Raw genomic sequence first — 21,994 nt, forward strand, 5'->3', positions numbered from 1 at the left:
ACAATATTTTTTTCAATGAGCGCGCAATTTAAGTTTAAACAAGAGCGAGAAAGAGATAAAGAAAATGTAAGTATGTTATAAATGGGCGAGCAGCTCGATAAAGTGATCTGATCACTTATCACACTGCGTCCAATGCAATCCAACGAACCAAGTGAACCAATCCTTAACAAAGTCGATAACTCTACTCACAATGTTTGACGTTTTGTCTGCCTGACGACGTTTCTTGGAGCGACGCGGCGTATCGCCTTGAGCTGTAAGCATAAGAGAGGATTTAGTTTGGGTTTAGGAATGGAAAAAGCGAGCGCGCAGTGCAGTGTCGTGCCGTGCTATATAAAGAACAAGTTAAGCTGTCCATATGCTATAATTTATTTTGTTTCAACGCTTATACAATTTAGTGGGGCACGCACCGCTCTGCGCACACGCTTAGGCGCGTTTTTTTATTATAGTTATTTTCAACACACCCTGTTGCAAGTTGTTGCTGCCAGTGCCCACAGCGCCGCTGCTGCTGCCTGGTGTGGCTGCGCCGCCGCTGCCGCCAGCATTTAACAAATGCTCATGACGCCGCTGGCGCTTGGCACGCTCCTCCTCCAGCACTGAGCGTCGCTGCACAGTTGTGGGCACATCCACAGCATCCTGCATGGGCGACTTGGCCTTTGGCTTGGCCTGCAGCAGCTTGGAGAAGTCTGGCGGCGCATGCATGCGATTGCTGCGATACTTCTGACGCAAATCACTAAAGTCCATCTTGGCATGCTTAATGTAGGGCACCTCGCCGCGAAATAGTTCGCATATTTGATCCAAATAGTTGAGCCATACACGTGATTCAATCTCATGCATGTCCAGCGATTGGCGCGCGCTCATAATGCGCTCAATATGCAGCTCACGCTCCAGCACAGCAAAGGCAAGTTCATTGCATTCCAGCGGCGACATGTCCGCAGTGGCAGCAAAGTCAATCAAATCAGGACGATAGCTAAGGCAACAGCAGTTAATAAAATATACAACAGTTATATAAGCTATACGCACCGACTAATCAAAGCGCAGAGCACACGTCCTTGACGAAATATATCTGTGGGCTCCTTCAACTCCAGCGTGAATGGAAACGCTGCCAGCTGTGCGCTTATCCAGCGCAGCAATGAAGCCGCTTGTGGTTGATTGCCTAGCAAATTAATAAAATATTAATTCAAAATTTAAACAATTAATTTATATGCTACCTGCACTTGCGCGCTTGCGTCTGCCAGGCGTGTCCAAATGCGGCGCCTGCAGCGCATGCGTATCCATAAATGTTTGCTCCAGTATGGCCGGATCATCGGTATCAATCAAATGCTTCACCTGCCAGCTGTTGACCGAATCGCGATTCAGATTTGGATAACGCGTAGCTGGATCTACAGTATAAGCGCTTATATCACGTTGCAGCGTATCGGGTGTAGTTTGATTCAGCAGTCGATAGATGCTCTCGCGTTGCGCCAGCACCCCCAGCGTGCTGTTCTGCGGATTGGACCAAAGCTTAATGGCATAAGCAGCATCCATGCTGCTGAGAAAGCCACGCGCACAGCCCGAGCCAGTGGGCCAAAAGGGTTCCAGCAAACTATCGCCCACAAGGCACTGCAGCAGGCGATATCCTTTGCGCACGCGCACACGACAGGACATCTCAGCAGCAAACATGGAGGTAAAGTCAAACATCGCCACATCCGGTTTGCCATAATGATTGACAGCAAACTCCAGATTGGGCATTTGATATTGTGTAGAGAACTCGGCAGCTTCGCGTGCATAGTCATGCAGCTTTTGTGTGTCCACATTGGCGCCCGCAAGCAGCTCAGCAGGATCAGCCATGTCCTCAATAATAACACCCTTGTCTATAAGACTGTGTTTCTTGGCAGTCATAACAAAGTAATGCGTTTCATCTTTATAGTACACAATGTTCTCCAGATCAATGCCCGTGCGACTGTAAAGCTCCTTGAAGAACGCCTGATTGAATATAAAAGCAACGCCGCTGATTTCCTCCACTTTGGCCTCCGCTTCGGTTTTTTTGTTTATAAAATTTGCTGTTATAGCAATGGCCAACTTGCCACGAAACTCTTTGCGTCGAAAGTCCAGCATATTGCGCTTGCCATCGGCGCCCACCAGGCAATCAAATTCATAATGGCTGACCGCATGTTCCGCTGGCGTGACCGCTGCTCTCCAGCCGCCACCATCGCCATTGGGCTCCACCGCATGATCGAAGCTTACGCCCTCGTGTATTTCCACGCCCAGCAGCAGCGCCACCTTCAGCAGCATGCACTGCAGCTGCCTTATGGATATATGATCTATGGCTCCCGCACAGAATTTGCCGTAGAACTTCTTGGCGCCCAAATTACGCAAATCTGTGATAACAAATGGCCACAAGTGCAGCACATTGTTGCGTGTGATGCGATCGCGCTTCTCCAGCACCACCACCTTGGCGCCCAGCAGCTGCGCTTCAATCGCCGTGCGCAGTCCACAGGGTCCGGCGCCTATAACCAGCACGCGCGTGCCGCTGCAGGCATTGCCCTTGCCATAGACGCGATGCGCAGCGCGTGCATCGAATTTCTTCCACAGCGCTTGCGCCTTCCACGAACGCACCTTGGCCTTCAGCTTGGGATAGAATTCATTGAACGGCGCTGGACGCAAGCCCACCGCCTCGCACATGTCACGATGCAGGCCCAAGATTTGACGCATTGTGGTTGCCACACACAGCAGATCAAAGTATTCCGCTGCCTTGGCAGCCGCTGCATGTTCGGCCATTAACAGCGCCTGCTGTTGTTGCTGCTGTGCGGTTAACAGCTGCTGTTGTTGCTGCTGCTGCTGCTGCAGCTGCTGCTGTTGTTGCCGCTGTTGCTGTCGGCTCATGCTGCAAGTAAAAGAGCAGAGTGTGTATATTAGTGTTTAATTTATGTAGCTTAAGCTTTACCAGAATTGCATTGCTGCTGCTTATGCAAAGTAACGCATTTAATTTGAGATTTATGTTTGTTTTTGCTGTGTGTATCAACACAGACATAACATGCAATACATATATACATATATATTCTCTGTTTTTCGCCTCACATTGCTGTCACATTTTCATTAATTAATGACAAAAAATTGTTTACAATACAAGCGAGGCGTTAAATGTGAATGAACTGCCAGAAAGTCAATTACAGAATTTTTTTTTTGATACAGAGCAACAATGAAAAAGAAGCTGAGTGCGCTTATTAAAGCGTATAATAAAGTTGGATAAGTGTATAAGCGACTAAAATAGCAGTTTTATCTTTAATACATAAGATAAATTTGATAACTTTGTTAAATTTTGCACACTTTAGTTATTTTTTGTATACAACTCCAACTTGCTCTCTGACTTGGGAGATAAAGCGCATATTAAAGTTGGACAATAGACTATTATATATTAAAAAAGCATTAATATACACTTTTTGTTTGATTTTGAACATCTTCATTATATTTTGTATACAACTACAACTTGCTTGATTGACTTGCTTGCATTTTATATATTAATAAAGCGTATATTAAAGTTGAACAAAAGAGTGTTACTACTAAAATAGTAGTGTTATCTTTATTACACACATTTTGTTTAATTTTGCGCGTTTTAATAATATTTAGTTTACAACTCTGTTACTGCTTCACTTGCTTGCATTTTATAGCCTAATAAAGCGCATATTAAAGTTGGACAAAAAACTAAAATAGTAGTGTAAACTTTAATACACACTTTTATATGATTTTCAACATTTTAATAATATTTTGTATACAACTACAAGTTGCTGTCTGGCTTGCTTGCATTTTAGAGCTTGACAAAGTGTATAATAAAGTTGGTAAGGGACTAGCAGTAGTAGTGCAATCTTTTGAATGCTCTTTTTGTTTGATTTTAGTAATTTTATTATTTTTGTTTACAGCTGCAACTTGCGCTGTGACTGCTTGCTAAAGTGTATAATAAAGTTGAACAAAAATACACTGTAATACACTTCTTTGAATTTGGTCATTTTAATTAAGTTTTCAACTTGCTCTCTTGGCTTATCAAAGCTTTTATCTAACTTTTATGTAAAGTAATTGCTTTAAATGCACTTCCTTATGGCTATAAGGCCTGGCCTGGCCTGGTCTCTGTGTATTTTAATTAATTCAAACAAGTGCCAAAAATAAATTCAATTAAAAGTATATGCTGCCTGCAACATTCGATGCTTACTCATCACATCATGCAAAATGTCAGTCGGCTGCTGTGCTGAGTGGGTTCGAGTTCAGTTTGTTGTTTTTCTTTTGTATTGAAATGCTAACAATGCAGTGAAAGGAAAATTGCGCGTTGCCATTTAAAGGGAAATGAGTCAATGATAAAAAGTACATGTGCAGCTAAAGTTTTGTGGCATGAACTTTATGCGTGGGTCGCTAGACAGGCAACAACCTGACAATGGGTCGAGAGAGTGTAAAGAACCGTCGCATTAACATCAAAGCATTGAAAGTTTTTGCAAAAAATAAACCACGCTCTGGCTTTGTTTGCTGCTAAATTGTGAAGTATGAAGTATGAAGTTTAAGTAGTCATAACACAAAGGATAACAATGAGCCGCAGGCCAGGCCAACGCCCAGCTGCAAAATAAAGGATATGCTTGCCTTGATGCGTAGTTGTTTATTAGCGCTACACACTTGAGCTTTTCTACTAGGTGAGCACTTTGTATATCTTATATGTGCAGTCAAATTTACATTTAAAATCATTGCGAAATATAGAGAGGAGAAGAGAGCGAAGAGAAGTGATAGATAGAGAGAGAGAGAGAGTTTTGTTTAGTATGTTGCGACAGCTGCTTGAGCGTCTCCGGGTGGGGTACGCTCACGCAGCTCCCCAGATGAAGGCGATGCCGAGACAACATATTGCGACGACGGCGGCGGCGTTGCATCCAACTGCTCCAGCTTAATCATAAGCGGCGACGGCTTTGGCAACATCTGACCACCACCACCAGCAGCAGCAGCAGCTGCAGCATTAGCATTTGAATTGGCATTGTCCAGCATCAACATTTCCACCACATACTCATCGATCTCTCGTCGCAGCTGCTCAATGGTGGGCTTAACAATTGCATAGCGTCGATTGCGACAGCGAAAGAATCCCTGACGCACACCAGCGCCAAGCACATCGCCCACAACGGGCTGTATGCGATTCCGTGCTACTTTATAGATATCGGCCACGCGCTGGGACACCTCTTTGATGGTCGCAGGGCGTCCCAGTACTTGGAGGATTTCCAAAACCAATGCACCGTTTTGCTTGCCCAGATTCGATGGATTCATAGCGCTGGCGATCGTTGGTGTGCGTGTAGGTGTGTGTATGTGTGTGTGTGTTTATTATTTATGCAAATTTGTTTTTTTATTTTTTTAGTTTTTAAAGTATGGACTAGTAAAGTTACAAGAAATTTACGTTTTTTTTTTTATCAAGTGTTGATCTTTAGCGATCAAAATTCGAAATAATAATAGTTTTTTATAAAATTATATTTGTTTGCTGTGTCACTTGGTCGAATGTATGAAACGTAAATAAAGTAAACGTCACAAAGTTGACAAGCAAAACTAAGTAAAGTTAAGTTGGGCCAAGCATTAGTTATAAAAGACTTTTATATGCTACGGCTATTTTGCTATTCTATTAATTTATGATGTGGTTAAAGCTTAGACAATATTTTTGGTTGGCCAACGAAATTGAATTGGCGCCAGCTAAACTATAAAAAGCGCACGCACTGTGCCTGAGACGCCGCCAAGTGTTGCCCAACGCAAAGCTTATTAGGTCATGAAGTCATGCACGACTAGCAAATACACTTTGCTGCAGCAGACATTAAAACTGCTTAACAAGCTGCTAAGTTATGTTTTAAATATGAAGCTGCAGCTATAAATTAATGTAAAGCAAAGTAGAAGTAGATTAAGATTTATATTAATATTTGAGTTAATTTCTATATCGAACATTACAGCAGTTTGAATATTTTATAATTTTGGCATATTTACTATTTATTTAGCCAACTTTTGTAGCCAAAGTGTATGCCAGCCACTAGCCAAGCTTGCTACTGACTATTCTGGCGACATTTTGACGCCCGCTGCTTGTCGCTTTTTCACTCTCACTACCTGCTGCGCCTTTCGCCACCCCCTGAGCAACGTGTGACACAGTCGAGCGCTCTCATATTATGTCATTGGGGAACAGGAAAAATTCAACATGAGCATTAAAGTCGTAGCTAAAGTTTTAGGTTGGGTTAAGGCGTCTATCGATTTTTTATCAACTGTTTGGCAACCGGCGCGGCGTAACAATTTGTTTGTTGAGGCAGTTGGGAGCGAGTTCAGGGAGTATAACAACAGTCGCTAGGGAGCAAGCGAGGGCTGCTTGAAAAGTGACTCATCAGCAAATCATAAATTAGAAATATATATATTGGAAGCCTTGCCATATGGCTAACGTACAAGATCAAGGTTTTATAAATCACACGAGCCATCAATTTTTGGCTAAGAGCATAAACAGCGCACAGCTCACACAAATTGGCCAATAGCCAGCAAATTTTATACATAATTATTAAACAAACACAAGTTTTTATATAATATGCACACTATAATTTGTTTACCAGTAACAATAACAATTGTAGTACATGTTGTCAACTGTCGTTTATTTACTTTTCACAATATTTTCTCGCACTTTCAATTCGTTGCGTAGCTTGTTGCTAAATGAAACAATTTGCAGGCGCGCAAGTAATTTTTAAAGCAATTTTTGAGCAGCATTGCACAAAGGGTTGCAATTAATGCAAACAGGTGAACAAAAGCCGGCAAAACAACAGAGCGACGAACAACGAACTCAAATTATAGATCTATATAGATATTTTATCTGACAAGCAGACAAAGTACAACTCGTAATACGTATGTCTACATAATCAAAAGCTACAGATAAATTGATTTATTAACACGAAACCAGTAACAATGTTTACAGATAAGCTAACAACTAATATCGATACCTTTATGTGAGTCACGTTAATTTCCAAAATTATGAGTGGGAAATATTTTTGAGCTACACGCGTGTTGTAAATTTCTAATTAGAAAAGAAAGTTTTTTTAAAGAACACAACGCACAGTTGATGTTTGTCAATCAGCGTGAGCTTATTATGCTTTGTTATGTTTACACGTGTAATAATTTATTTAAGACGCTGTAGCAATATGTGCAAAGGGTCTTATAGTGCGTTAGAGTTAAGCAATTAAATAGTTAGCTGAGCTTAACGCACAATTTAGCAACTAAATAAAGCATTAAACACATTTTTAAATTATATATGTTATACAGCGTCTTGCACAGTCGTTTGCTGTTGTTTATGCTTTTTATATTTTTTAATAAAACGCGCATAGCTTTGATTGATTTGTTCAAATGTTTGCCAACGCAAATTTCTATTATTTCTAATTTTTTTTTTTTGGCACACTATTGCGCCAATTGCTTGGCAACTGCAACAAATTGATTTATGACAAGACAAGCGTATATATATATATATATATATAAATCTATAACAAAGAACAATAGCACAATGCGGAAATGCCGCAAATACTGAGGACTGCACATTGCTATAATTTAAAACTTTTGTTGCATATAAAAAAGTATAGACTGACAGCTGTATATATAATATATATCAAAATGCATAGATTGCAAACTATATAAGCACATATAGGCTAAAGCTATGTCGCGTGTGTTGGTAGCTGGCCAACAAAATTTGAAGCTGCCATTGTTATAAATTTGTTGATTTAACTAATTTGATGCCAACAGACATATAAATCTGTTTCAATTAATTAAAAATATAAACTAGCTGCAGCTTATATTAACAGCATGCATTAATTTAATTGTATATATTATTTATACAAAGTTTGTAACTTGAGGCATTTGCCACTTGCATACACATTTGCTATGTTTAAAAAAAATGTTTAATTTTCAAATATTTTCGCTATACTTAGCGTGCGAAATTGGGTCAAAACAAGTGTTGTTGGAAACATTTGGCAGCTAGCGCCACAAAAAGAAAGAAAGAGCATGTTGTATGAGAGAAAGAGAGCGCGAGAGTGTGAGCAAAGCTAGCGGAGTAGCTGCTGCTGCTGCTGCTTCGACTGTTGATGGCGCCGCTCTGCTGCTGCGCTGTGCAGAAAAAATTCAACTATTCTAAAAATATAAATGGCATTTTAATTGATTTACAGTATAGCCCCCGGTTTGGCTAGCAGAAAAACTGAGCATAAATTTTATATGAAAATTCAATTTATCGAGTTAAAGCGAGTGACATCATGGACGAACGCCTGCTGTGCTACTCCAATTTCCTTTAGCAGCTTCCAGCGAAAGCAAAAGTGTAGAGAGTGCAGTTGATAGACTGCAATATACACTTTGTTATGCACAGCGTTGGTTAAAAGTATTTAAATTAAACTAAGCTTAGGTTGAACTTACTTTAAGCATAAACTAAACATAAGTTGAACTTACTTTGTTTATTTTGCTTGTAAAATAAATTCTATTTATTCAAATCGACATCATATGCATTATTTCTATGCCAAACTTTTTTAATTTACTCTTTCAACATTTTTGTTTGATTTTTAAAGCATATGCTTTGTTGCAAAAAGTTTCTACAAACAAAATTTATACTGCCTGCATTACTTTTATTTCCAAAAACTATTTGCTTATATTTTTTATGATTTTTTAAATATTTTTTTAACATATATACATTTTTTTTTAAATTTATTTTTTTTTGCAACACTTGTTACAAACTCTTGCATAATTTTAAGCTACCCTACAGCATTTTTTGAGTTTAACAAAGTGTGCGCAAATGTAATCCTTGCTGACATCATTTAGACAAGAAAAAGCAAGCGCAGGATGCAATTCGCATAACGCTACGCTGTGCTGATTTCCGGCACTAAACATCTATTATATAGCGTATATATACATACAAGCGTGAGTACTGCCTACAAGCTCCCGCACGCCCGCACAGCTGCAAATTGTTCAAGTCTAAGCCTAACTGGGCGCAGTTGCGTCTGTTCCCAATTCTGCCACAACGCGGCGCAGAATCGGGTCATATATACATACTATATGTATGTGCATTTTCAGCTGCAATGCAAATTTAACAACAATTTGCATAAATTTGCTGGCTAATGTAGCAAAAATTGTTTTTAGTGCTTTGGCGTTGGCGTGGGCTTTATTATTAAAGCTTTACTTACATTTCAGTCTCACTCAAACTCGCTGTGTGCCGTTAACGTGTGTGGGTCTGTCATAGGTATTAACTGTAACAACAAAATATCAAACATAAATTAGTCAATATATAATTATAATAAATCAAATCAAAGTGTAATTTATGGCTGCCATATAAAGTGTAAAACTAAATCAAAAATTTGTCAAGCAGAGTCTATAAAACTTTATGCTTAGGATAAGTACTAAGCCAGGCTAATGACAAACTCATCAGCATAACATTAGCAGTTTTTAGTTGAGCATAGTATATAATATACATTTTCACCTGCTAGCCAGCGCCATAATGTCATTACCAAGTTTTTTACAAAATGGCAAAAAATTGTTGCAGCAGCCATTGAGGCATTAACCATAAAGCGCACTTGGCTTAGAGTGTCAACAGCACAAAAAAAAAACTTATTCAAGTTGCTGTGGGCACGAAAATGGCATTAAAGTCAGTCGAGAGACGTTAAGGCAAACAAAATAGACTGCAACAATAGCAACAACAACAATAACAATTGTTGCATATAGCGTTAGAGACTTGTAGCTGCGTCTAGGCGCAAAATCACGTGGCCAACAAAACAACAAACGACCAACGACAACAATTGCAACTACCGTAAAGCCATAAAACTTGGCAAAGAGTCAGATACCTTTGAGAAAAAAGCTGCAAAGGGGTATATAGTGTTGAAAATATTTTATTTTAATTGTAGCCTAGAATTAAATTCTATGGTATTCAAAGGCCTTCAGACTGTCTTAAAAAATTAATAATATAAAACAAATATAAAGCGTTGGCTACAACTATTTGATATTGTTTATTATTGCAGCTATTTTAACTGTACAACATTGCTGCTGCTTTGGCAACAAGCAACATAATAACAATGCCTTATAACATGCCACAGCTTTAGCAGTTGCAACCACAGCCAGCGCTTGTTGTCAGTTTTTTTTTTTTTTTGGCTGTTGCGGCAATGAATGAAATTAAATGTATGCCCAATGGGGAGAGACAAACAACAACAACAACAACAAAGTTGCGATTACAACGTGAGTTGAGTTGAGTTGAGTTAACAGCGACAACTTGTTTGTTGCCGCCGTCTAGTTTTGGCCAAAAAAAAAAAAGCAAGCAAGCTGGCCAAGTGTGCAATGGCAAGTGTTCAGTTATTTTTATAGCCAACAACAGCAACAACAACAAGTGCTGCAGTCAGTGAAATATGATTGCAGTTGTTGTTGTTGTGCTGCTGCCTAAGGAGGACACCTTAAAGGAAAACTGGCTACAGCACTAACTGCCTGACCATTGCTGCTGCTGCTGTTGTTAGCCCAGTGGCAGCAGCGTCAGCAACAGCAGCATCCAATGCTTTCACTTGCGCCAGCGACTTTTCCCATATAACAACAGAAACTTGTTTTTGTTGTTGTTTTTGCTTTGCAGCTGTTAAATTTATCAGCAATTGTTGTTGTTGCTATTGCTGCCTATTATTTTGGCCTAATAAACAGCGCAAGTCAGCGCGACAAATTGAATTCTTTGCTTCAAGACCTGACCACACCCAAAAATAACAAAAAGAAATAAAGCAAAGCCACAAAAGCATGTGAAAGGCAGTAACGAAAACTTTTTCATTTGTTATGCAAATATTTATTTAAACAATTATGACTTCTGACTGCCTGACTGACTGATGATATAATATGCTTAATAATTGATCAAACTTGTTGACGAGGTTCGTTGGCTTCGCTCTACGTATCTAACTTTTAGATAAGTTTGCTATTTAAATTGCTTATCGCATAAAACAATGACTCAAGCGCTTATTTGTTTTGTTTTGCGACTTATTTACATTTATAAAGTTGTAGAGACCACACAGTGGAAGTTTGAGCTTAGAATTAACAATTAGAATAAACATTTATTATTATTATATTATGTAAATTAATGCAGCTCAACGTTATAATTTTAGCAAGTGGTTTGCTTTACATAAATTTGTTTAGAGCTAGCAAAGTTTTTATTAATATTATTTTTAAAGATTTTAAAGATTAAAAGCGCGCATAGCTTTTAGCGCTAGCTTTGGCTTAAAGAAATATAAATTGTTAACAGATTTTTGTGCCACTTCTGAGCTTGGCTAAAGCTTAGCTACACCATTAGCATAAATCAAGTTCACATCTTCCATTTTCTTAAGCTATAGCATTTGCTTTTAATAATAGTTTTAAACTTTGACTTTGCTGGCAAAAGTAATGCATTTAATTATCAGTTATATCATTGCGGAACAATAGCATTGACCTCGCTCTGCAAGCAGCTCCTCGGCCTTAATCAGCAAACTCATCAGCCCAAGCTGCATTAGTATTAGTGCCTATACATGTGTGCAACATTTATTATACAATGTGCACTCGACGCTGTCATAATTAACATCTAAGCAGCGATAAATGCAATTAGCGCTGACTGCTTTAGCCGCCGCAGTCAGTCATTGACGTTATATCCAACCCCCAGATCAGAGACTATGAGAGACTGACTATAGCCTAGGCCAAAGCCAAAGGCAACTCAACTTGATTGCACTTTCATTGTTATGGTTGGGGGTTCATTGTCATACGGGCGCGCGCGTTTTTGTTATCTGACTTTCTTCTACTGACAGACAGACAGACACACAGACAACGCCCTGTGTGCACCTCTGTGTCAAATGTTAACAATTATTTTTTATTGCATTTTCAACACAACGCAGCAGCAACAAAAACTTTACAGCGTGTTGCGTATCTTTGTATCTCAAGCAAACAACAACAAATGCTACAAAATTAAACAAGAATATATCAAACACTAACACACACACATTGAATGCATACACACTTTGTTTTAAAAATACCAAAGTATACAAAAGTTTATGCAGGAAATATATCAGAAAAAAAATGCATGTTGCTGTTGCTTTAGCTGCAGCTGCATCTGTTGCAAGCAACGCAGAATATCTGTGCATGAGGCCAAGTTGTATAAACAAAACAAACAAAAATATCTCAGAAAAGAGTGTGTGTGAAGTTTTAATAGCTAGCAAGGCAATAACTCTGCGGAAATAAATTTAATATGGAAATAAAATTTGCTTGAAGTTTGCCAAAAAGTGCAGCTCAATTTGGCTTTATTTCAGTTTTATATATATATATATATAGATTTGAAAACAAATTAAATATATAGCGCGACACTGTTAGTACGCTGTCTATGTGTTTTATGTTTTATGTGTAATTTATTTCATTTATTAGCATTTTTTTGTGCTCAAAAATGAATTTTATTGAGTTGCGTTTTTAGGGGGAAGCAAATTTTTTGCCAAAATGCTGCATCGTATATAGCATAGAGCTTATGGCTCTAGCTCTTATAGTCTACGAGTTCTTGTCGCTCATACAGACGTACATAGCCCTATCAACTCAGTTTCTTTTGCTAATCAAGCATATATGTAATTTATGGGCGCAGCCACGCCTTCTTAATATTACACTTTGCCATTTTTTATAAAATATATTAACTATTTGCTATAATTCATACAGTTAATTTAATTAGCTGCCAACAGCATCGAATTTATTTGACCTACGAAAAAGTTGAACAGCATTTGGCATTTACACGCATTTTAACAGTCTCAGGCCAACACTTTGATGTCTTTACCCATGTGTCTGTCCATCTGTCGTGTCTGTGGCGGCAACAAGGCGTTGGTTTGTTTGCAACATCAGCTCACAGCTCAATGACCGCCGTGCGTAAAAGCAGCTTTTAGAGTTGCTGCTGCGTATTTGTATTTATGTCTCTCTAGCTAAAGGCAATGCGCCTATTTTTAGTGCATTGGCTTTGTCAGTTGCTTGTTGTTGTTGCTTTTGTTTTTTTTTTGGGCAGACTGGCCATGAAAATTCACTGCGCGTATCTGCATAAGTGTATCCTCAAGTGTCGCACACACACACAGGTGAAAGTATTTAATTATGCAGCTTGGCTGGCATGACAAATCTCTAAGCAACAATGAAACAAAAAATGGTATTAAAGCCTTGCAAAATGTCACGTTGCATTTGTCGCTCTAATGAGACAGCTGCATATACGGAGCAGGACTTAAATGTATAGACCGGAAAAACAAAATTGGTATTGTAGCCATTTTCAATGCAAACATTTTTAGTTGTTTTTATTGCAAGGCGAACCGCTTGCCATTAACACATAACTAAAACTACACAAAATATAAAACAAAAGCAAACTGCAGTGAATGCTAAATTCTGTGCTTAAACAATAGACACCAATCGAACTGAAATTTATGCAAAGTGACTGTATTTGATTTGAATTTAAGCTGCAATATAAATCAATTAGTGATTTTAATGTGATGTGCATTCATTTTTAATGCTTTTGTTATAAATTTATTGTTAATAGATCAGAATCAGTAACAGTTTTGCATCAATTCAAGTGTTGCCAACTTTTCACTTTTCATACTTCAAGCGACATGGATGCGTTAACAGGTTTGAAATACTTTGCACAAATTGCGTTAAGAGTGAAACGCAGCAGCAGCCATAAATAGTAGCTATGAAAATCTTTTAGTCAAAGCGTGCTATAATTGTGGCTTTAATTGTACAAAAGATATGCTTTAAATGAGATATTTGGCATGCTTTGTACACGGAGCGTATGAGTAACATTTATAATTGTTACATTAATAGCCAATAATTAGCGCATACACATACACAACAACAAAGTTGTGTGCGCACGCTGTCGTATGAGTAATTTTATTGCAGCTAGCCCAATTATATTGTGAGTAAGTTTATAATTTATTTGAGCGCTTGTTCTTAGTCAGTTTACTTAAATTTACTTAAACGAAAGTTTAAGTTGAAATGCAACGCGGCGCATGAAAATCAAAAGTATTTTTAAACAATTTCTATTTTTAATACACACACACATGTATTTATTTTTTAGCTGGCATTTTCATTGCATTGTCGATGGCCCAAGGCATTTGTATTTAAAATAAAATTTCCCCCGCAACAATTGTTGCTGTTGCTTGTTGTTAGACAATTTCATTTGCAGTTAAGTTAGCAGCAAATATTTGCACAATCCTCGGCCCAATGGCAGCAGCCTCAATGCAATTGCAACTGCAACTGCAACAGCAGCGGCAGCTACTGCTTGAGGTTTTGGTTTCGCTGCTCTGGGCGCTAATTGAGTGAGCACACGCCAGTCAGTACGTCAGTTCGTCAGTCAGTCAAACAGTCAGCCAGAGGAGAAATGAAAAACGCGACGAGGCCAGAGCAAAGTGTTTAACAATAGATGTAATGCAAACATATGTGGGGCAGCTGACTGACTGACAGTCAATTCTGTTGCTGCTGCTGCTGCTTGGTTATGCTTTTGTGCAACTGCGGCATGCAACAGCCACAGCCAAAGCACATGCAACAAGCGCAGCACATGCCACATACAACTTTAAGGAAGTGCCAGCCAGCGCCAGCAACAATAACACGCAGCAACATTTGATTTCTTTTATGCGCTCTACAACTAAAATTGGCTGCACTCAGCTTTGCAATACACTTACCCTTACGCTCCCTACTGTATTAAATTCCTGCAAAAGTCACGCAACTCTAATAAACAAACCACTTTGACCATTTGACGCATAAATTTCATCAACTGCTCGCACTTGGAGGCATGAAAATTGTTATAAATTTAATCGGATAAATTTTATTGCATTTAACACATTTGGGGGCTGTTGCTGCTGTCATGTGCAACAAGCGGCATGATTATTATTATTTTTATGACTTTTATTATTATTTTTATAGCTGTGCGGCAAGCGCGACATCTTTTCAGTTTTTCCACATTTTAATTTTTTAGGTCAAATTTGACGTTCAACGAACTTTGCTGACATAGTTTGTACAAAATAAATGCAACATGTATTTATTTTAGCTATACTATAATATTTATTGCACTGCAAATTGTGTGCAATTCAATTCAATTTCAATTTCAAATTAAATTAGTTGCAAATTGAATTGCAACAAGTCGCATTCAATAAATTGCTAGAGCTAAAGGTAGCAGCAATTGCTTGTGGCTTGGCATTTGCTTAGAAATGTTGTCAGTTAAGATTTGAGTTCTACGCATGTTACGCATGCAATAAACATTAAACATTAATGACAGACAGACAAATAAATTATACTAAATTGCTTAAATATGCTGCTTAAACTAAAGCAAGCTTAGCTATGCAACTAAGTTATGCACTTTGTTGAGAGTTTTATTTTGCATACTTAGCGTATACTTAATGTGCCCTTCTAACTCTTAACTAAACTACACATATTGAAATTTTAAATAAGTAACTTGCATACAAGCTTAGATTTTAGATACTTTAACTACACAACAAACTATTTCAAACTTTTTAAATCATACGTATACTTAATATACGCTGCTAATCTTAATTAAACATCCAACATTTTCGCATTCTTACATCATTTGAAGTTAATAGTTCTTAGCTTTTGCACCTTGCTCACTTTTTATTTATAATTGTAAACATTTTGGCGCCGCACTGACACCGCACTTCAGTCGTTTTATTTTAGCCATAAAATTGCCAGCTCTTTTGACCATAATGACTCTTAAAAAGCCACGTGGGTGTGGCATTACAAGCGCCTACTCGGCTCATACGGCTTACACATTTATTTATTTTGTTTTTTTCTTATTTTTTGGGCATCGCGTGTGCAGATTTTGCTTTTTGCGTTGGCGTGTGTCAGTTCAGTTTGGTACGCTTACTGATTCATTTAACCAGATTTGGTTTTATTTGTTGTTGTTGTTATTATTACTTGCACTCATTTTTTGGCGCACAAGTTGGCCATGAACCAGTGACAGCTTTAAGCTAATAAAAATTGATAACAGCGCAGCAAAAATAAAGAAGTAAAGCTTATTTATTTTAATTGAAATAAAGTGAATGCTGGCCAAATTACAAGTGTTGGGTGCTCAGAGTTGAGTAAAAATTCGAATTTTGAAATTGAAACTACGCTAATTTTGAATTTTCTGATCAATGGAAAATTTAAATCTATAAATTTAGCAGCAATTTTATTTTGAAATTCAAACTACGCTAATTTAGAATTTGCTGATCAATGAATAAAATTAAAATATTTTTAACTCCATAATATAGTAACAAATTTATTTTGAAATTTAACCTACGCCAAGAATTTTATCTTCATAATCAATGAAAAATATTAATATATTTTGAAATCTATAAATATAACAGCGATATTATTTTGAAATTGAAACTAATTTAGAATCTTCCAGTCAATGAAAAATATTAACAATAATTGAAATCTTCTAATTTACAATCTTCTGATCAATAAATTCAGCAACAAATTCATTTTTAAATTGAAAATACAGTAAATTAAATTAAAGTAAATTAAATATTATTTTGAAATTAAAACTACACTTAATTAGAATCTTCTGATCAATGAAAATAAATCATATATTTTGAAATATATAAATTTAGTAGCAAATTTATTTATAGACTTAGCCCAAACCCATGCGAATTGCAGCACTTGAAGCTCATCTCAGCTCAAAAGTGGATTTGGCAATGTGCATTATTGCATTGTGTTTGTTTTATTAGCCAATTGCTTGGATGTGATTTGTAACAGTTGCTCAATATGTCTGCTTAACTGACAGACAGACTTTGGGGTGCTGCTGTGCTTAGCCAGCAAGACGCCACCGTTAGCAAATCAAAACTAACTATAGCTCAGCCACATGGCCTAATGGGTTGAGTTCTTGCATTTGACTGCAGTCAATATCCGCTGGCGATGCATTCAAGCGTCAAAAGACAAACAAAACAAAAGTACAGCAAAGGTAAAAGCAACAACAACAACAAGAGCAACAGCAAGTACTGTTTGTTGTTGTGCTTTGTGCATGGTTCTCGCTTCGCTGGCGAGCGCGCTGCTCTCCAACTGCAGCTGCCTCACTCTAACGCCCACCTGTATTACAAACTTCCGCTATGCGAAAGCGCGCGCGCTCTGTCACTCTCTGCCGCTCTCTCGCTTTGTAATAACTGTGCCATGTTTGGGGTTAAGTGCAAACGTCATAAACGGAGCAGAGTCAACGCTCCATGCTCCATTTCCATTTTCGATGCTCTCTCGCGCTCGCTCTCTCGTTCTCCCTAACTGACGACGACGACGCTGGCCTTTAACTGTAAATTGCTGTACATAGTTTAGTTACATTTTTTTTCCACTCAAAAAGCACAAAACGCACAAAGAACAAAAACAAAAAGTGATTCATGCGCAACCCGCAATAACAAAAAGAAACTTGTTTGCAGCAGAAGAGAGAGATGAAGAGAGAGAGAAAGAGAGCGCAGCTAAGACAGATGATCACATTGAATTGAAGCTGAAGCCTTTAGTATCAACTAAAACTAAAGCTGCTCATTTTTTTTTTGCCAATTATACGAGACTCGCTCGCAAAAGCAAAGAGTAATGATAATGCGCAGCTGTCACGCCCCTTTTATTAAAGCCTTGGCTGTAACTTTCCCAATCGCAGTGATAAACAACGTAGCAAACAAACGGTAACCACAATCAATTGAACTGCAATTGCTGCCAGACTTTTCAATAAGTCCATATATGGCAAACAAATAATTTGGTCAAGGTTTTCTTGACAAAAACCCTTTGTTGATAATTATTGTTATTATTTTGATGCTGATAAGCGCTATCAGCTCAGCAGTCTTTTGTGCAAAGGTGTGCAAATTGAGAGAGATAAGCCCTACATATTGATACTGGCGCCTAAGTCGGCGGCAGCGGTTGACACATTAGTTTTAACGACATTAGACTCTAAGCGATGCGATAAGCGTTGTGAATTTATTAAGCAATATTGTTATTACTGGGAAATTAGCATTTTATGTGTGTGTGTGTTGATTAAAACGCAATTGCAACAAATTATTGTAGCCCCAAATTGCTGCAAACTAGTTGAAGTCAGTACCTAATGTTTGAAAAACAAAAATATTTAATTTAAGCTTAACAAATATTATATATGCAATAATTGTTGCAGCTATTTAAACTTTTTGCCATAGCAACTGCAATAACAATTAATCATATTTATAATTATTAGTATTACTCAGAATATAGCTAAATACTGCAATTATAGTAACATAAATATTCTGCTATTTGTAAAGCTTCCAAATTGATTAGAAATTCATTTGCTGCTGCTGCTTTCAATGAATTCAAAGTGGTCCTAAGCGCTTTTTAATCGATTCAAATGGGAGATTGTAAGTGTGAGCAACAAGCTGCTTTGATAGCTTTTACACTATGAAAATACAGGGGCGTTTAGCACAAACACATACACAAGCCCACACACACACACACACACCTGAGCAGAGACAGACATACAGAGGCAAAGCTTGCAGGTGGGCAGTGCAATCCATGGTCAGCTTATAGCTGATACATATATTTTATTCATACAGCCCACCGTCAATTTGCCCCTCTAGTTTCTAACTTGTAATTTTATTTTATTTTTTTTTTGTGGTGGCAATGACCTCTGCCTCACATAGAAATCAACATAAGCTACATATAATAATATTTTCCATTGCTGGCTGCTGGCCATCAAAACTTTTGGCAGTTAACCGCAAAACTATAACAAAAATGACAACAGCAAAATTATAAAGATAATGAAAAAAAATTAAAAATTGTGGGCCACAAAATTGTTTTTAGTTCAATAAACCTGCACATGTTTTCCATTATGAAACACAACAACTAAAGTAGTTTAATTTTATGTGTGTATTATAAATAAAGCAGCATGGGAAATTTAAACAATTAATTTCAATTGCGAAAACAAGTAAAATTATATACATTTATTTTTAAATATATGTATAGAGAATAAACTTGTTGACGTGTACATGAACTAGAGTACACACTAGTAGCCAAAAGTATAGGTCTATATGCCTCGCATATATATTTAACTGCTATATAGCTAACGCTAGTATAATTAAGCGTTATGCTCATATATAGCGTTGTAACATTTACAATTGTGTACGGCCTATTGAAAAGTTTTTATACTTTTGCCATTAACAAGCAAATTGACTTTTACGAATTGAATTTCAGCGCACTGAAAATAAACTATTAAAACAGACGTAATTAAAAATAGTTTTTAGTTTCGATTTCGTTGCGATTGGCACCGTAAACTTTGCACTTTTTGGCGCTCAACCAAAACCGAAAGCTATTAGTTACAACTTGGACACAGATTGATAAACAAAAGTGCAACAAAGTGCAGCTGCATTCATCTGTGTCAAAAGAAAACGGATCACAAGCTTTGTAATGCACACCAAAGCGACCTTGACTTGTTTATAATAAATATAAAATTATTATAGCTTACCTTAAAATGTAAAACAGTTGATTGCATGCATTTGTGTTGGCTTTTAATTAATTGATTTATTGCTTGTAATGCTGCAATGAAAAGAAAAGAAATAATTAATTTATATTGCTTTTATTAACTTGCTTAAGCTCAAACTACGTCACATTTGAATTTTTATATTTTTCTTTAACATTTCCCCAACAACTATATTTAGTGCTGCTGATTCATTTTATATAAACAAATGCTGTATTTGCTTAAAAGATTTTTCCGCTGCTGCTGTTTTTCGTTGGGTGGGTGGCTACGTATGTCGAATTTCCTATTAAAAATGACATGCACTCAACATTTCAAATTTGCTATTTATATAGCTGTTGTATATATAGCATATATAGTTCAAGAGCTGTATACCTGACAGACTGTCAACACCTTCAAATCAAAAGTGTTTGGATTTTTCTGTTTGTGCTGCTCAATTGGCCTTCACTTGCAGTTAGAATTGGCATTGCTTATTGACATTTAACAGTCAGACATGTAATTTTCAATGCATTTTGATTGCTGCCATAGCAATCAAAGCATCGCCGAAAGACAAGACTCTATAACACAGAAAAGAGACCTTCAACAGCAACAACAAAGCGCAGATAAAGTTTTGTCAATAATTTTGAAGTAGCTATAAATGCAACTGTCTAAGACGAGCTTAGACGACTGTGGCAAACCCTAGAATAAACACATATGTTTGTTAAAAATAGATAAAATAGCATGGTATATTTAATCTATTTTTATTTTTAACACACACATGTGTAGAACGCCTTTCTAGGCCAGTTTTGATTATTTTTTGGGTAATAAGCCTACAGCTTAACGGCAAAATTTTGTAGCTATTTACAGCTATGTGCATATCGTTAGTTTATGCGCTTGATAATTTTTTTAAAAGATAAAACCGCACAAATATTTTTTGTAACCTTGCGTTGACACTTAAAATTAACGTTTGACATGTCAGTCAATTTTATGACCACAACACTACCCTCTACCCTATTTGTTTATCAACTGCACACACACACACAAACACACACCCTCTATAACGCTCTCGCTCTTTGCAGGGAAGCACTTGAAATTATATTGAGTGGCTTCATCAAATTGCCTGAAATTCGACGCTCACTGCTGCATATAACAAAATTCAAAGAGAATAAAAGTGAGTGTAAGCGTGAGCGCGCTTTAGTTATTAATATTTGTATACGAAAAACTAAAGTTGCTTAGCCACAAGAGCTACACTTTCCACACATATGGACATGGGAATGGGAATGGGAATGGACATATGGTATGGGTATTGGTATGGGGTATGGCAATGGGCTACAAAATTGAAAAATGTATAAAATTGCTTATCGCAACGTTTTTTCACCGCTGCCTATTACCAAAACAAAAAAAACTAAATTCAATTCAATTTTCGTTTTCTATTATTGCTTATTGCCTTTCACGTGATCGTTTCGTTTGTTTGTCTGTGTGCCGCGCTTTTCGTTCATTTATTAATCGCATTTTTATCGCCCAAGCAAGTGAAGGCGACAATTGCTTGAAAGTTCAACAATTGGCCAAAAACACTTTCTCAAAAGCGTTAATCAGCATATTAAACATTTTCCATGCCATATTTAATGTCTAGGCGCTGTCAGTTTGTTGCACACACCTTAGAGACTATGATTAATTAAAAAGACATAACGATGACCTCTTGCTAAGCTGACAAGACAGTAAATGTTTATTGTTGTTGTTGTTGTTCTTTGTCATAAATATTTGCAAGTTTTCCCAAACAACAACAACACTACACAATGGCTAATCATGTTTTTTTTTTGCTTTTCTCGTTATTCGTTTTGGCCTTTAATTTTGTGAGCTGAGCTTTCCCAGTTTGTTATGGAAAAATGCATTTGGCAAAGGCAGCCAAGCGGTTCGTTATTCACACATTCATTCACTCAGCCAGTCACTTAGTCATTCAATCATTAAGTTGCACACTTGGATTAGCCGTTACTATGATTAACTTTAGTTTTCAACAGCTGCTGGTCTTGGGCTACAAGTTTTTAACTAACTAGTTGCAATTAACTAATATTTTTAAATATTATATTACGCATTTATTGATTGCATTAACATTGCTTGCTTAATGCTGCTTTGATAACAAATTAAATATGCTGTCAATTATTTTTAAACCAGCGCAAACATGTGTTCAAATTGTTAGCCTTCAATTATCTTATCAACAATGCACTTAAACCTTTTTGGCCATGAAATGTGCATAGACAACAAATGTATACAAGTTACTAATAATACAGGTTGTTGTAACAAGTGGCAACAACAACAACAACAACAACAACAAAGCAGCAAAGTTCAAGCAATGCGAGTCGAGTCTGTGAGCATTTTAAATGCTAATAAAACGAAGCGTGAGATATACTATGGAAGTAGTTTTTGCGTATTTATTGTTATCAGACGTGCTGACGAGCTGAGTTGTTGCTCTCCTGGCTGCATGCATAATGCAGTTGCTTGTCTGCTGCTGCTTCTTCTTGTTGCAAGAGTTCATTAACCGCAATTAAGTAGCTGCCAATGAAGGCTAGACATAGCTCT

At 37.3% G+C, this 21,994-nt stretch overlaps 2 protein-coding genes across 2 annotated transcripts in view; both read right to left on the bottom strand.

The window, feature by feature from the left end:
• LOC108603012 (F-actin-monooxygenase Mical) overlaps nucleotides 1-19,500 on the bottom strand; it is a 35,762-nt gene extending 16,262 nt beyond the window's left edge. The window contains 6 exon segments of the mRNA XM_017991408.2: nucleotides 190-251; nucleotides 462-967; nucleotides 1,021-1,153; nucleotides 1,209-2,863; nucleotides 9,165-9,227; nucleotides 19,430-19,500. Of these exon segments, the coding sequence (XP_017846897.1) occupies nucleotides 190-251; nucleotides 462-967; nucleotides 1,021-1,153; nucleotides 1,209-2,862 (2,355 nt within the window). The 5' untranslated portion in view covers nucleotide 2,863; nucleotides 9,165-9,227; nucleotides 19,430-19,500.
• Nucleotides 4,585-5,431, bottom strand: LOC108603011. The gene has a single exon (XM_017991407.1). The coding sequence runs from the start codon at nucleotides 5,266-5,268 to the stop codon at nucleotides 4,771-4,773; it is 498 nt and encodes a 165-aa protein (XP_017846896.1). The 5' UTR covers nucleotides 5,269-5,431; the 3' UTR covers nucleotides 4,585-4,770.
• Nucleotides 19,501-21,994: the final 2,494 nt, after the last annotated feature.

Source organism: Drosophila busckii, chromosome 3R (assembly GCF_011750605.1).
Source record: "Drosophila busckii strain San Diego stock center, stock number 13000-0081.31 chromosome 3R, ASM1175060v1, whole genome shotgun sequence".
In the NCBI taxonomy this organism is placed as follows: domain Eukaryota; kingdom Metazoa; phylum Arthropoda; class Insecta; order Diptera; family Drosophilidae; genus Drosophila; species Drosophila busckii.

Bases quoted from the DNA above. Each gene is read 5' to 3' on its own strand.
- LOC108603011 (XM_017991407.1), bottom strand. From the start codon at position 5,268: ATGAATCCATCGAATCTGGGCAAGCAAAACGGTGCATTGGTTTTGGAA.